The sequence below is a fragment of the Dryas octopetala genome, chromosome 9 (genome assembly GCF_963921425.1).
Source record: "Dryas octopetala chromosome 9, drDryOcto1.1, whole genome shotgun sequence".
Lineage (NCBI taxonomy): Eukaryota > Viridiplantae > Streptophyta > Magnoliopsida > Rosales > Rosaceae > Dryas > Dryas octopetala.
The window spans coordinates 16,675,967-16,690,713 of record NC_141374.1 but is presented as its reverse complement, the minus strand read 5'-3'; the positions used below and the strand labels follow the sequence as shown (position 1 = coordinate 16,690,713).

The following is a 14,747-nucleotide window of genomic DNA, read 5'->3' as shown; positions in this document are numbered from 1 at the left end:
TTGAAAGGGTCATCTCATTGTAAAAGATGTCCTATTAAGACATGCCTCATGAAAGACTCACCAAAAAAAACACTACTAACATTTATGGCCGGCCACACACTTCATATCTTGTTAAATTTTATTGGTTTATTCATATATAATGTTGGAATTGGAGGTCACAATGGTATAGAAAGTAGTACGTACTGGCTAGTCATGCTCATGAGTTGTTCTATCTAGTTTGATTTGGGTTTTGTTTATGATCAAATATATATATTAATGGAACTTCAAGTTGATCGATCCATATATGATCGATGAAGTGGGTAAGTAATTTGCAATATTGTGGTTGTCCACATTTTGATATATGAATATGACCATATATATATATATTATATATACGCCACTAGCAGATAGTAGGTCTCCTAGTTAGAACCACGGTGTGTAGTGTGTAGTGTAGGGAACAGTTACGGTCATTGCTCAAAGGCCCTATCTTTTTCGGTGTCAGCGAAGACGCCAACAGTCTTAACAGTGTTCTCTTCACACCCATATGCATAATTGCATTGCATGCCACACTCTATAGTCTATATTATGTCAAGTTGCCTTCAGCTCCCAATTCAGTATACACTGACATCAAAATCGACATTCAAGTCTTGTCGTTGAGTGGGAATTAATTGATATATTTTTTTTTAACCAAAGGGAAAACTACAACCGTAAAGGCAGCAAACAAACACAAACAACAGAAATAGAAGATGCCAAATAATGCTAGATATCATATTTTTTGTATCAAATGTAAATCACCTCGTTAATAAAGATATAATCCACCTATACAAGTGGTACTAAAGTGGGGTACCCTATTATTACGTAATAGGCAATTTTCATTAATAACTTATTTTAAAGTTCTTTGTTTGTTTGTATACACATCTTTTGTTATAGTTTCTAAAATCATTATTCTGGAATATTAGTTGAGACTTGAGAATGGCGAAAAGAAAAAGGAATATCAATTAGTTGAGGGTTGCAAATTTAAGGGCCATTCAAGTAAATTAAATATATATTAAACCATGACTATATCATAAATCTTTGTTTGGTTAAGGCTGTCGGTCTTTACTCCCTTCGGCCTTCACCCACCTGTTTTTTTTCATCTTTTACAAAGATTTTCCTGAAAAAAAAAAATTCAAATTCATACATAAACTAATGAAAACGTACAATATAACTCATCCGTTAAGATTTCCGTCCAAAAAATTATTAAATGTCATGTTGGACATAGCTGACATGACATTTTTAATAGCCTGGACGACTTGACACCGAATTTATTTGATTTTTATTGATTTTTACCATATGACATAAATTTGGTATTCAAATTATTAATATTATCACGTCAGTTATATTCCATGTGTCTGTTTTTTAGGACAAAAATTTTGATAGGCATACTATATTGTAAGTTTTCATTAATTAATGTATAAATTTAGAATTTTCTTTTGTTTGTGGATCAACTTAAAATACTCCTTCTAGTTGGTGAATGTATTTATACTTAACTTTACCTCAATCCACCATCTCTTAAACCCTTACCCCATTTGACAAAAACAAAAACAAAAACCTTATGCCTAAAGCACCTTTAGCATTGGCTATATATAAAGTAAAATTTATCTCATGCCCTCAAACGTCAAACTGCATGATTCTAACATTGCAGAAACAAACCACCATCATTCAAATAGTATACAGATGTCATACCGATCCATTTGAAATTCTTGAGCAACGTTTTAGAAAATTGATTACATTAACAATAACCAGAGGAAACAATTTCCACAAGCTGCAACTAAAATAAACTCAATTATTTTCCTCAAATATAAACGGCATAATTTTTTCTCTTTATTATGGTTTTTTTCAATAAAAAAACAAATGGGTCAGTCCAAGAGATCCTAAGTTATGCATGTACAACACAAAACACTTAGGAGCCCTCAACTTGTAAATATTCTACTCTTCACAATCTTTTCTGCCTCGGCTACACTCAAATGTCTAATCCCATTCTCCTTCATCCATTTCTCCCCTCCTGCCAAAATATTTTGAAGTTTCTCTTCTCCCATATTCAACAACTTCAAGCCCTCACTTACTTTGGGGAAAAAGCCCTCAGGCCTCAGACACCAAGCCCCAAATGCCCCAAATAAAACCTCCAAATCACTCCTAAACCTCTCAACTCCACCGTCATAAAACTTCACATTGCTCATTAGAATACCGTTGAAAAACAACCGATCTATCCCAGCTGCCAAACTTCTCCACACCCCAACAAATTCTATCCCATTCAAATTAGTTTCTACCACTGACATTTTACCTTGCAGATAATCTAGAGAACCAACTAAAAATTTGGATACTGTCCAACCGTCCTCACCCTTTTCCTGCCATTGTCTCTTATTTTTCATATAATCTCGACATTGAGCATCAAATCCCCTCAATATAACAACAGACATTTTTTCAGCCCACTCTATTCTAAACTCCTCCAACTTTACAATCTCCTCATGAAAAATGCCGCTTTCAAGACCTTCAACTGGCCCTACATTACCATATTGATCACTAGATATTCCCAGTTGATCACTCTGGCCCGACCCTATCTCAAGGAAAAAGACGTCCTCACACCATTCCTTTAAAACAGATTCGAAGCACCGAGCAGCATTAATGGAGCTTGCAACTTTAACTAGCGCATCATCGTTCATCAAGGCAGTCAAACCTTCAGCTTCTTGGCACCTCTGGAGTAAGCAGTCAAAATATTTTTGTATAATAGGTACCCCAGCTAATCTAAGAAACCTTGACCTCAAAGAGATACTAGGCAATGATCGACAACGATCCACCACAGATGAGAGGCATCGAATATAGGCACTGGAAATTGCAGGAGCTTTGTAATCTTCAGGATCAGATAAGAGAACTGCTCCCTGGACTTTCATTGTCCAATTTCTCTCATCACCAGTGTCAGGTTTCAACTTATCTAGTATATCACTTAATTCTATCTCTGCCCATAAATCAAGCCAGTCTGGTCGATCAGAGAAAACAGATAGAGATGAAATCTTTAAGAAGTTGCCATCATCCTGAAATGAAAGCATGATTCCAGAATGTTCTATCAGAGACTTGATTCGTTTATCAAAAGATATCATCAAGTCAACAAGATGAAGCCAGGATATTCTAGCCTGTGAATGAGTACCCGTTGCACTATCTTCATCCAGTTGTTCAGCATATTTTGGGAATATCTCTTTTGCCAAGTATGTTGATAAGGAAGAAACCATTCCTGAAATCCATTCTTCTCGGCAACTGTACCCAGTTAACACTGCTTCATCAACCAGTGGTTGCAATAATTCATCCATAGCGTCAACATAATCCCTGGTGATCTTGTAGACAAGAGCAAATATAAATTCTGGCTTATCAACCCATTTTGAGAAATGGCGTTGGGATGCCAATGATACAGGATTTACAAGCTCTTCAATCACCCAAAGTGGCTGGTGAGAAGCAAGTTCCCGATTATAGCCCTCAAGCTGACGCAATTTTCTTCGTCTCTGTAACTCCTGTAGGCTGCACAAGGCCAAAAAATTTTCGCAGTACTGATCTTTGAGGTCTCCTTGCATCGTGAACAGAGGATTTGAAACTTCAGTTGATCTCCCGGTATCTGGAGTTGACGAAGTCAAAGTGGAAAGAGGGGGTGGCCATGCGAGGGAAGTAAGAAGGGCCCGGTGATCTGCTATAGCATGCGGTCTTAATATGGCCAGAGCTCGATCTACTCTGTGATCAACTGCCAACACAAGATGTGCCCACTGAGGGTGTTTCTTTGTAACTGAAGTTAAAATGTCTTCTATCAGTTTAAGGGTTTTAATAGCAACCAGACGCACTTCCTGCAAAAAAAAAAAAAAGGGGATAATCAATAATTATATAAAGAAAATTTAATTTCTACATTTTTTTTTTTTTTCGCAAACAAAGGGTACTCACTTCTGGATTCTGTTTCGAGGAATGCTTCCATGAATTTTTCTTCATGGTGGAAGATACAGCATCTTCAATATCACCAATCATAGTTTGAAGCTTCAATGCAGTCTCTGAAAGAAGATGAAAACAAAGACCAAGAAATGTGAGAAAGTTCAATATCACATATACAGATCGTGGTAAGCTTTGCAATAGTTAGTAATTCTAGGAAAGAAAAATGTAGGAAGCAAACAAACATACAAAACAATGAAGACAGAGGCCAAACTAATGGCAAGTTGATAAAATATACAATATGGACATGACAGTAATTCAAAAGTAATAGGACAACTGCACATCAACGAAAAATCTCTCAAAAATGTGAAAAACAGATTTGGCTGGATGATTTCCATAGTCCAAATAACTAATTTAACTATTGCTAAGAATGCCCTTATGTTTCCACTAATTAAGAAGATAAATTGTACTTGTTGGAGTTTAATCACATGCTGTGATCTTTCAACTAAAAAATCTTTGATTGGGAACCACGAAGATCTGGGATTCTCCCATCTTGCATATTCTAGACACTTTGTAGTGTCACAAAACAATTCAGCCTCATGGTTCTACATTAACTGTCTGTCACAGCCTAAATAAACACGTGATCATACCGCATTTAGAACAGTAAAGGCATTCGCAATACAGATTATACAATGCATTCACAGAAGAATAAAACCAAAAGAACAAAACTTTGACAAGATCCATGCAGCTTTCAAGATCTATTAAATTTCTTATTGATTTCATTCTCTACTTGAACGAATAATTGAAGCATTGATGCAATATTTCATAACTAGTGTTGCCTATTATAAACTCGCGGTCTCATTCCAAACCCAATGAACTAATAAAATCTGGAAAATGATAGCTTGCAACTAAAACTAGTTCCTTAAAATTTAGTCATTTATTTTCCATTTTCAATCCCCATTAATGCCAAAGAAACGCACCCGCGTATGTTCGAACCGTCTCGACCCTCGCCACTTCCTTCGCCAATGCCGGTAGCTCCTTCCGCAATATCTGCTCCGTTCTCTCGTTTCCTTCTCCATCTACACACAACAAAATTCCAAATTTTTTTTAAAAAAAAAAACACGAAATTTACCCCAAAGTCGAGAATTCCACACCTTTCAATACCAGCACAACACAGAGAGCAAAGGAAGGTGCACAAACCTGAACTACGTGAGCGAGTGGACGATCCGAGACCCGTCAATTGGGCATTGATGTCGCCTAAGAGGCCGTGGACTCGATCGGAGAAGGAAGCGTAAACTAGAAGTGAGGATCCGAGGCTCCGATTCAGGTCGATTAGGTTTTGATCCAAATCGCGGCACTGGGCTTGGAGCTCCGACAGGAGAGTCGGAGCCCCGCTCAGATTTTCATTGGTCAAGAACTTGTCGTTGAGGAAGGAGATGACTGAGGGCGAGAGGTCCGAGGCTGCAGGCAGGGTCTGGACCACCGAGTCCATGGTCTCTCAAGCCATTTCGGTCCGGTGGCGTGAGTGGGAAATTTGAATGGAGCGTGAGGGTATTTTAGGGTTTTACTGGGAATTTGTGTGACTGAAAGCTGTGCTAATGTGCTTTGTTTCGTTGAGGGGCAACCGCGCAGAGACTGAAAATTGACTATCAAATTCCGGTATTGATCTCCCGGGTCAACCCGTGGACTAAGCGATTGTTGGGCTTGGGCTTCAATAAAACTATCACTGGGCCTCAAATGGTCCAACTACATGCCTAATCAGCATTGGACTATTAAAATGGGAAATGTCTGGGCCTCTGCTTTACAGCTGTAGTGTAGTTTGTTTTGCTTGTTGGGCCCTTTGGGCCCTGACGCTCACCAAAAACAAAAGAAAAATCCAACTGAAAAGATTATTTTGGTTTTGAAGAATTTTTAAACCCACAAAACTTCATTTTAAGTAGGTATTTTCTGTGTTCTAAGTGAGAGTACTAAATGATTGTACTAGAGATGTTTTGAGTTGAGAATTGAGGTGGTCCCAGAAGTGTGTGCCACTGGATACAAAGAGGAGAGAGCAAAACTAAACAACGATGGCTGGTAGTTTGGTTGAGTTACTCTGATTCATGTATATGGTTGTTCTTTATTGCCTCATTTCAATTCTAAACACTATCCCAACTTAGATTACCTTTATATATAGTGCACATAAACCAACCCACCATTTCAAACGCACCTACATTTTGGCATAATGTTAGGCTTTACACTTTGGACCACTTGAGACATGTCAATTAAGCATGAAAGGCCAAAACACTTTTTAATAATATTATGGTACAGTACTAATGCAACCCACAAATGAATAGGAAATCCAAGCAAATCACTTACTTTGCTTAATGCAACACCACCTTAGATAGGCTTAGACAACTTATCTTTTTGACCCCTTCCTTTAGACTTTCGCTATATAGCTCTATGATGGTAAGTGGTGACCATATGACAAGGACAGTGCTATTTGCTACTTCCCAGAAAGTTAGTTCATTGCAATCTTCTAAAGGAAAGTACAAGCAACATTGTGTTCCCTATTTCAATTTGATACTGCAATCTCACCCAACATTAGATTAAGCACTGGGTTTGAATGGGATTTGTTTTCACTGTTTGAGACAATGTTGGAAATGGAAAGAAGCTGAATTAGGATCAAATTTCCAAATGTGACAAGGATTGGAACCCCAAAAATTGACTTGTCCTTTTTACTTTTTCCAACAAAGGAAAGGATCCTAGCAGTAAACACTGTAGAAGTCAAACTCAAACCACTACTTGTCTTAACCAAGTCGAGCAAGTACAATCTAGATGTAAAACTGTTAAATTCCGGATGAACTAAAAATAGTTCCTTTATTTATTTAGTTATTCTCAAAAAGTAAGGCTCTTGTACTCTTGTTTTCCTTTTTGGGTGCTTGGGAAATATCCATGTCATCAATATAACTCATAAGAATTGATGAGATCAGCAGAAAGATAAAAAGATTTGTCGTTTACAAAAAAAGAAAAAAAAAAGAATTAATTGGTGAAGATAAGTAAATGGCAGACGCAGAGAGAAAAGAAGAGTGAGAAGAAAAAGCAGATGGTGCATGCGGTACAAATTGAAGTCATGCACTTAAAAGAAACAAAGAGCAGACAATGCGTTGATGAGGGCATGCACTGCCCACGTGAGCACTGCAACAGTTCCCTCGTGGGGTCCGTGCACAACTCAAACACAAGCAGGTCAGAATCCGTTTTCCACATTAAGGTACTGTTTTGTACTTTTTTTTTTTTTTTTTTTTACAGTTTTTATTTTTCTGGGGGGTGTGGATTGGCTGCTCCAAGCCTCCAACAAAAGATTTATTCATTTTGTTGCAGGTAAAAGTACTTGTGTACCAGAGAGACCCAGGTCCCAGGCAACACAACTAGAAAAAGGATATTTTTTCATTCATGCTTTTGTGGCTGTAACATGGTACAGTAAAAGAATATGACCATGTGGCCCCCCCCATCCATAACAACCCAATTTCAAAATAAAATGGTAGAAATTAAACAAAGAATTTTTACAGGCTTAATCAGTGTCTTTGCTGAATGATTGCAGACTTTGTGTCTTTGCTTTTTTCCTTTTCTGTTTTTCTTTTGTTAGAGAAACTAAAATGAAAGATTAAGACACTGTTACCAAGAAGAGCAATAGAAAATCTGGGAAGACTATAACAACAACATTTAACAAGAATAAAATTAAACTGAAGTTACTAAATACCCATTTCATGTTCTGATAAAAGCTGGCTGATAATCCTATAAATAAAGCCAATGAAAAAAAAAAATCACAAATATGAGATTAACAGGATCATCCATACCCAGAGGAATAACTGAGATCACAGGTCTGTATTTCACCTTTTTTTTTTTTTCCTAAAATTAGTTACACACATGCAGACAGGGAAAGAGTGTCAAATCTCCCTAACATGCCTCAAACACTTTCTGAACCATGCTAATTACATCAAAACACAAAGAAAAGGAAAAGCCCTGTAGATATTAAGAAACACCAGCATGTATAAACAACAAAGCTTTGCCCAGGATGGATAAAAATGGAACTTGCGGCAGTAAATGCCCTTCCCTTTGGCCTTTCCTCTTCTCATGCATATCACAATCCATTCTCCCCAGTCACAAAAACCAGGTTTCATACATCCAGTTCTTCCGAGCAACAATTGTCATAGCAGAAGAACACATGTCTAAGAAATATATGCATGTGTCAATAACATAATTGTCTTATGACATATAGGTGAATAACAACAAAAGTCATTACCACAGCATTCCTGGCCACATTCATGTAAACAAAAATTGCAGAACCTCCTCACACCTCTTTTTAATGAAGCTGTTGCCAATAGTCATTTGCAATTTTGCATGTTGTTTTCGTTTTATCTTCGAATTCAACAACTGACGTAATGTATTTGAATTGTTGTTACTGGATTCCCTTCTTTGGTGTACAACTGTACATTCATAGAATTAGGCAATATCCTCACTCAAGATTTTGTTATTGAATTGCAAAAACAGAACAGAAATCCTAGCATCCTCCTCATTCCCTTTTCTCATTAAGTTCATTAAGGAAAGAAAATTAAATTTACCAAATCAATACATTAGACTTATATAGAAGAAAATTCATGCAAAAAATATATTATCATTTTCTGAAAAAGAAAAAAGGAAAAAAAAATTAACCCTGAAAGATACGCCAATGCAGCGGCAAACAGATAGTAATGCAGTCATCAAAACATATGGAATTCCATCTTTGTCTAATAAATTTTTTTGGTGAGTATCTTTGTCCGATAATTTGTGCCAATCACAGGGATTACCAAATTGCCACATCCTAAACAAGTGTTGTGCAGTGGCAAGCAATGAATGTGACAAAAAAAAAAAGGGGTTGTTTAGTATGCTAATGAAATTGGTGCAGAGATTGAAGGTCAGATGGAATGCAGTGCATCATCCAAAAAACAGTAGTAAAACCACAAAACCACAAGAAAAAAAAAAAGGAAGGTCCTAAATTTGCATGCATAAAAGAAATAAGCATATATAAGTTACACTATGGTTCTATCACAGAAGCTCAAAAGAGAGACTAAGCTTCATGCAGGCAATTATAGGACAGGAAAGAGGAAACCTGATATATACGTTCCACTTGTGGTTGAAAAATTATCTAACTTGATCTGAGCTAGCTGCAGAACAAATTGAAAGTTCATTTCACCCCGCCGTTCCTCTCTGATAGGCCATTAAATTTCAAGGCCATGTTCTCTGAAATACCACATTCATATTTGAGGCTTAAAAACCAATATTCCAGTCTAGGACAAATAAAAGGAAAGCAAAAGCTCACCTCAAGACAAGGCAATTCAGGAATGCCATGAGGCCTTGAAAATCATGCAAGGATTTCTTTGTTTTTTTTTACCAGAGCAAGGATGCAGCCCTGCCTACGCATTGGCTTACAGCCATTCTGACTCAGTAAACTAAATCTGAAAGATATATTCAGATTTATTACTAGGTAATATAATAATCACATTTTTTTTTTACTTTATTTTATTAGACTGTTTTTACATCAGACCATACTGTTCATGTTTGAGCACGTCACTACATTGTTCACATAATTTGAATAAAAAGGAAGGGTTAATCATATTTCTCTAAACCAAATATACATAAAAGTTATTTTCCATATAAATATACACGGTAGTTCCAAAATGCTAGACTATTTACTACAGCACCTTTCTCTTCTCTAACTATTGACTAGTGTTTATCATATATGTTATACCTTATGCCTCATATTTTAACTTACAGGCTTTAAAGAGAGTGAAATTCCCCACGAAGCATTCAACTTTAGCAATAAAACTGGGCAGCCAGAGTATTCGTACAATTTCAGTTATAGAAGAGATAAAAAGAAAGAAATCAATCACACAGGAAAATGAAGAGGGTAAACAACTTATATGAGCTCCCTAGAATCAGGATAAGATTGTAAATTTATGACAGAAACAAGTCTTCTTTCTTTTTTTTTCGTTCTTTCTTTTTTTTTATTATTCTTCCTATTTGAGAGGGAAAAGAGAACTTGGAGAAATAGTTATTCAAGAAATAAAAGAAACTAAAAATTTGAACCATTACACAATTCTGCAATGTTTCAATAAAACTTATGCAAATAGTCATCCCAACCTAAAACATTTACCAGTACTTCAGTTTATTCTCCTTTGCCTGTTCTACATGATGCCAACCTTTGAAAAGCTCTCAAGGTAACCAAAGGAACAAAAAAAGAAAAAGAAAGACGCAATGCAATAAAGGTAAAAAGAGAAAAAAAGGAAAATAACTCTCCAGGCCTCCTTCTGTGAATGTATCTATGACTCTAAATTAAAACCTGAATTTCCCCAAAAAAGGAGGGCAGAGATTACCCACGAGCCGGAACCCTATCTCCTTGAAAAGCGAAGATTGTAAATTCCACCCAGGATTCCACACAGCACACATGGCGTCACTGAAACTGGACACCTCAGCATCCCATCACCGCACAATTATACACAAAGCTTCCAGATTGCTTTCTGGCGAGCAGGTTCCATTGCGGCGGACCTCCATCAGGGACCCAAGAATTAAGTTCAATCATCCCTCCGCCTAAAGCCCTAGGTCCACCAATTACAATTAGCCGGTCTCCACATGCCCTAAATGCTAATCCCCAGCCATTCATCGAGACTGCCCGCTCAGGCAACCTTCCAACAGTGACCCAAACATTCCTCTCCTTATTATATCTCCTCACCTCCTTTTCTGCATAATCTGCAGCATACAGTATGTTATTTACAACTGCAAGCAGAGGAGGTGCCTCAGCTGCAGCAGGTGCCTCAGTCGCCCCAGCCCCTCCATTTCGTCCAGGGAACATGTTAGGTATCTCAGTCCAAGTCCCCTTCTCCAAATCGTACACCTCCCCACATGTCAGTGACTTTGGGTCACCAACTCCTATCCCACCAATGACATAAAACTTCCCATCCATGAATACCCCAGAACACATTTTTCTAGGTTTATTCATGCTTGGAAGAGTCAACCAAGTTCCGGTTTCTGAATTATAAAGCTCAGCAGCATTCAAGATATTGCCACGTGGATCGCAACCGCCAGCTAGAATTGCAATTTCCCCACGGCTAGCAGAACCAAACAAGCATCGAGGTGTATTCATCTTAGTGCCAGATGACCACGTGTTCGTCAAAATGCTGTATCTATAAATAACATGAGACGTTATTTCCTTTCCAAAAACAAGAAGTTCGGTACCAACGGCCAACGACTCCTTGTCCGAAAACATGAAGCATTCATTTGAAGTCATTCTGGGCAAATGCATCCAACGTTGGCGATCTGGATCAAACGCCTCCCATTCAAAGAGGTTGCAAGAGAAATAAACCCAATGCTCCACAATACCCATCTTCCGCCTCAGCGTGTAGAGCTCCCCGCTGCGAATTAGAGAGCGGAAACTCTTATTCAACGAGGCAATTGAGCCATAATCAGACCTAGAGCAGCGAAGCAGACAGTTGATTGAGATATCCCGACCAAGTTGGTGGATTAGTGAACTTGAATCAGAATTGTCCCCTCCACGATGCTGGTCATTTGATTGGTCAGTCTTGGCAAGGGAAAGATCACGAAGATCCAAAACTGCTTTCTCTCCCTCAACAGCATCTGATAGCTTGCATGCCTTCCTCAGTTCGAGTTCTTCTCCGTCTTCAAGGGGGCGCTTATTGTTTGAGAGCTCAATAACACGATGAGTATTGTAAATCCACTTGCTCTCTTGCTCGCAGGAGCTCGGCAGCTCCCTTGAAACGAGATAGGAAGGACCCTCCAACATGTTGTCGGGATTCTCCAATTCGGTTGCCCGAAAGGAAACCCTTCCTTTATTATCCATCAAAACAAAACCAATGAGTAAACAAAAGGAAATTCAATCTACTTAATTACTCCACACGCAAAGCAACTATGAGCTAGATATGTGCTAAAGTGACAATCATTGAACTAAATCAAGAACCATGAATACCCAATTCATATAACAAAGAATATAGAGCATAACAGCAAACATTTCATTACTTATATGTGCGTGTGGGGGGTTACTAACACAAATCCCGGAAAACTCTCTATATATCAGAATTTCCGATGAAGAAAAGCACATGCAAGAATGCATTGTAGATCAAAAGCTTATCATGAATATCAAATTGTCATTGCTCATCCATAACAAGCAAAACAGGTCAAATTTAAACAAGAATCATAAACTTTCATGCATGAATCCAATCCATCGTCAGAAATGAAAATTACCCAAATCAGATCTCAGGGTTCAGACCAACATAGAAAAATCCAGAGAACATAAAAGGAAAAGATAAGCAATTGAAAACTGAATATCCACAATCCCAGATAGTAATGAAAATGTTAATGCAGCAGCAAATCCAAATACAAAGAACCATTCTTTAACAGAGACAAACAAAGAAAGAGATCCATTTCCGATTTTCCATCACTAGCTAAGAACCCATGAACTCTTTTTCATTTTTGTCACCTGGAAATTGAAGAATGATAACTCCACAAAAAAGCTCAACCATAGCAAAAATTAACAAGAAAAAAAATCACAAAAAACAGAACACAGAGTAAAAGCTTACGAATTTGATGAGAAGAAGATGATGAGTTGGTCCCCAGCTTCTTCTTCTTCTTCTTCCCCCCCTCCCCCCCTCTCTCTCTCTCTCTAGCTCTAGATTCTCTCTCTTTTGCTTCTGGTTATATTCGCTGTGTGGGAGAGTAATGTATAAAATAATACATATATATATATAAAAAAAAGAGCAATAAAATATTTTTTTTAATAAACAGAAAGGAGAGGGGGGTTGTGGGGCCCAGAAAGGGGTATAGAGTCTCGCCGTTTGGGATTGCGGCCAAGAGCGACCGAAACCGCTAACGGCAGTTTGTGCACGTGTTAGAAACCTATGCGGGTCTGGCGCATGGCCCTTACCCATAGAAAACAAAAGACAAGTAATCTGCTTCATGCAAGCAAAGCTGGTAGTGGTTTTCAATTTTGATGGTTTTTTTGCTTTTCCATTTTTCCTTTATTGCATCCTCGCTTTAATTGCTTCCTTGTTTTGTTTTGATATGCAGATATCATCAAATTTAATGAGTTTTGGTTGGATTGGATTTGATTCCTTGAATGACTTGGATTCTTCAAGCTTCATGACTTCCTCATGAGTTCCAATTTTCTTTTGAAAAATTTTGAAAAAAAAAAAGCAGAAAAAAACAATATTTGAGCTGTAATCATTTACAACATTTTCTTCTAGATAATTACGAAATGTTAAGTGAAAATTTTACCCTAATGGTATTAAGATTAATTTTGGTGGTTCTGTTACTAAACAGCTTGATGTAGCATTTGTTCATTATTCACTCGCACTGGATTTCTAATTTTTTGTTTTTGTAATAAAACCAATAATGCTAATTGTCCCAATTTTTTTTTTTTTTTCAACATTCGTATCTCAACTTATGTGTCATTAATTTACTGAATATGATAAAATTGATGAAGGATATTTTGTAGCACAAGTCAAAAATCTAGTGCATTGAGCAAATAATGAAATTAAATGATGCATGAGTAGGTTTAGTAATAGAGCCATTAAAATTGATTTATCTTAATACAATTAAAATGAAGATTCTTTGTTCACCCCAAATAATATTGTCTAAGTTTTCGTGAATATGCCATGAAACTCGTCGAGGATGCCAATTATCATCTTTGAATCAACTTCAACTTGAATATTTTAAACACTGTGTCAAAATGCTTAATATAGACTATCAAAAGCTCGAGTTTTTATTATAGTAGTGCTAGACATTTCAACTTTTTTTCTCAACTTACATGACATTCATATATTGGATACTAAAAAATAAAAAATAAACCCTAAAAAAGAATTACTTTATCCAATAAAATAATGACATATAAGGTGAGATACAAATGTTGAAAAAAAAATTGAGACAATTAGCATTATTGCTTAACCTATCTAAGTCGCGACAAGCCTCTAGTGACCAACATTGCGACAACCCATTTTGTTCTGGAAGAATATATATTAATGATTCATACCATAATGTGCGGTTATCTTGATTCATTAGAATTTGGACATAATGCGACAAAACGTACTTTTAGGTGACAATGCAACAAAACGTACTTTCAGGCAACAATGCAACAAAACGTACTTTTAAGCGACAATGCAACAAAACGTACTTTTAGGCGACAATGCGACATATTGCCTTTGTCGGCCAAACCATTTTTTCTTGTAGTGATACTCAAAGAAACTACTCATATTCCATGCATGTCGTATTCACAAAAAATTTGAGTACGTACATACATACATTATTAGTGCAATCACAAAATATTGAAACTTCATTATAAGTGTATTAAGATCTATTTTGACGGCTCTATTACTAAATTGCTAATGCAACAAACTACTGCCATTATTTGCTCGACCATTCAACGTGATGGTTCACATTTTGATTTTGTGCAGCAAAATATCAGGTTCTTGTAGTAGAAACTCGAGCTCAACGTGATAGTTTGCATTGGCACCACCCATGGTAAGGTGGTGGTGCATAGGGTGGGGATGGTGGTGGTGGTGATGTTGATGTTGATGTTGATTGAACTTTTATTTTCAAAATCTTTTTTTTTTTTGAAATAAAAATCTTATTGTCTTTAGATTTTAGAAATGAGAAATATTTATATGGAATTTTTTATTAAATAATTATAGAATTTATACTTGAGATTTATGACCTCCAAATTTAAGTTTTTTTTTTTTTCATGTTGAATAAACAAATTTTGTAATTTATAAACACAATCAAAGAAAAAAGTATTAATTAAAAAA

General features: G+C 36.8%; 2 protein-coding genes across 5 annotated transcripts; both read right to left on the bottom strand.

The window, feature by feature from the left end:
* Window positions 1-1,665: 1,665 nt before the first annotated feature.
* MAG2 (RINT-1 / TIP-1 family) lies at window positions 1,666-5,520 on the bottom strand. The gene is made up of 4 exons (XM_086257314.1): window positions 5,122-5,520; window positions 4,902-5,000; window positions 3,940-4,043; window positions 1,666-3,845 (listed from the first exon to the last, which is right to left on the bottom strand). The coding sequence occupies exons 1-4, from the start codon at window positions 5,411-5,413 to the stop codon at window positions 1,932-1,934; spliced, it is 2,409 nt and encodes an 802-aa protein (XP_086113440.1). The 5' UTR covers window positions 5,414-5,520; the 3' UTR covers window positions 1,666-1,931.
* A 2,239-nt stretch (window positions 5,521-7,759) lies between these two features.
* On the bottom strand, window positions 7,760-12,651 carry LOC147274925 (Galactose oxidase/kelch repeat superfamily protein). Of its 4 annotated transcripts, XR_015124212.1 has the most exons (4): window positions 10,311-11,791; window positions 9,257-9,392; window positions 9,047-9,177; window positions 7,760-8,384 (listed from the first exon to the last, which is right to left on the bottom strand). XR_015124212.1 is itself a non-coding variant. In XM_086256812.1 (2 exons), the coding sequence occupies exon 2, from the start codon at window positions 11,732-11,734 to the stop codon at window positions 10,406-10,408; it is 1,329 nt and encodes a 442-aa protein (XP_086112938.1). In that variant the 5' UTR covers window positions 11,735-11,778; window positions 12,528-12,651; the 3' UTR covers window positions 10,017-10,405. The 4 variants fall into 4 exon arrangements, 1 of the variants encoding a protein (XP_086112938.1); XR_015124211.1 differs by lacking the exon at window positions 7,760-8,384 and having other exon boundaries at window positions 8,675-9,177; XR_015124213.1 differs by lacking the exons at window positions 7,760-8,384; window positions 9,257-9,392 and having other exon boundaries at window positions 9,124-9,177.
* Window positions 12,652-14,747: the final 2,096 nt, after the last annotated feature.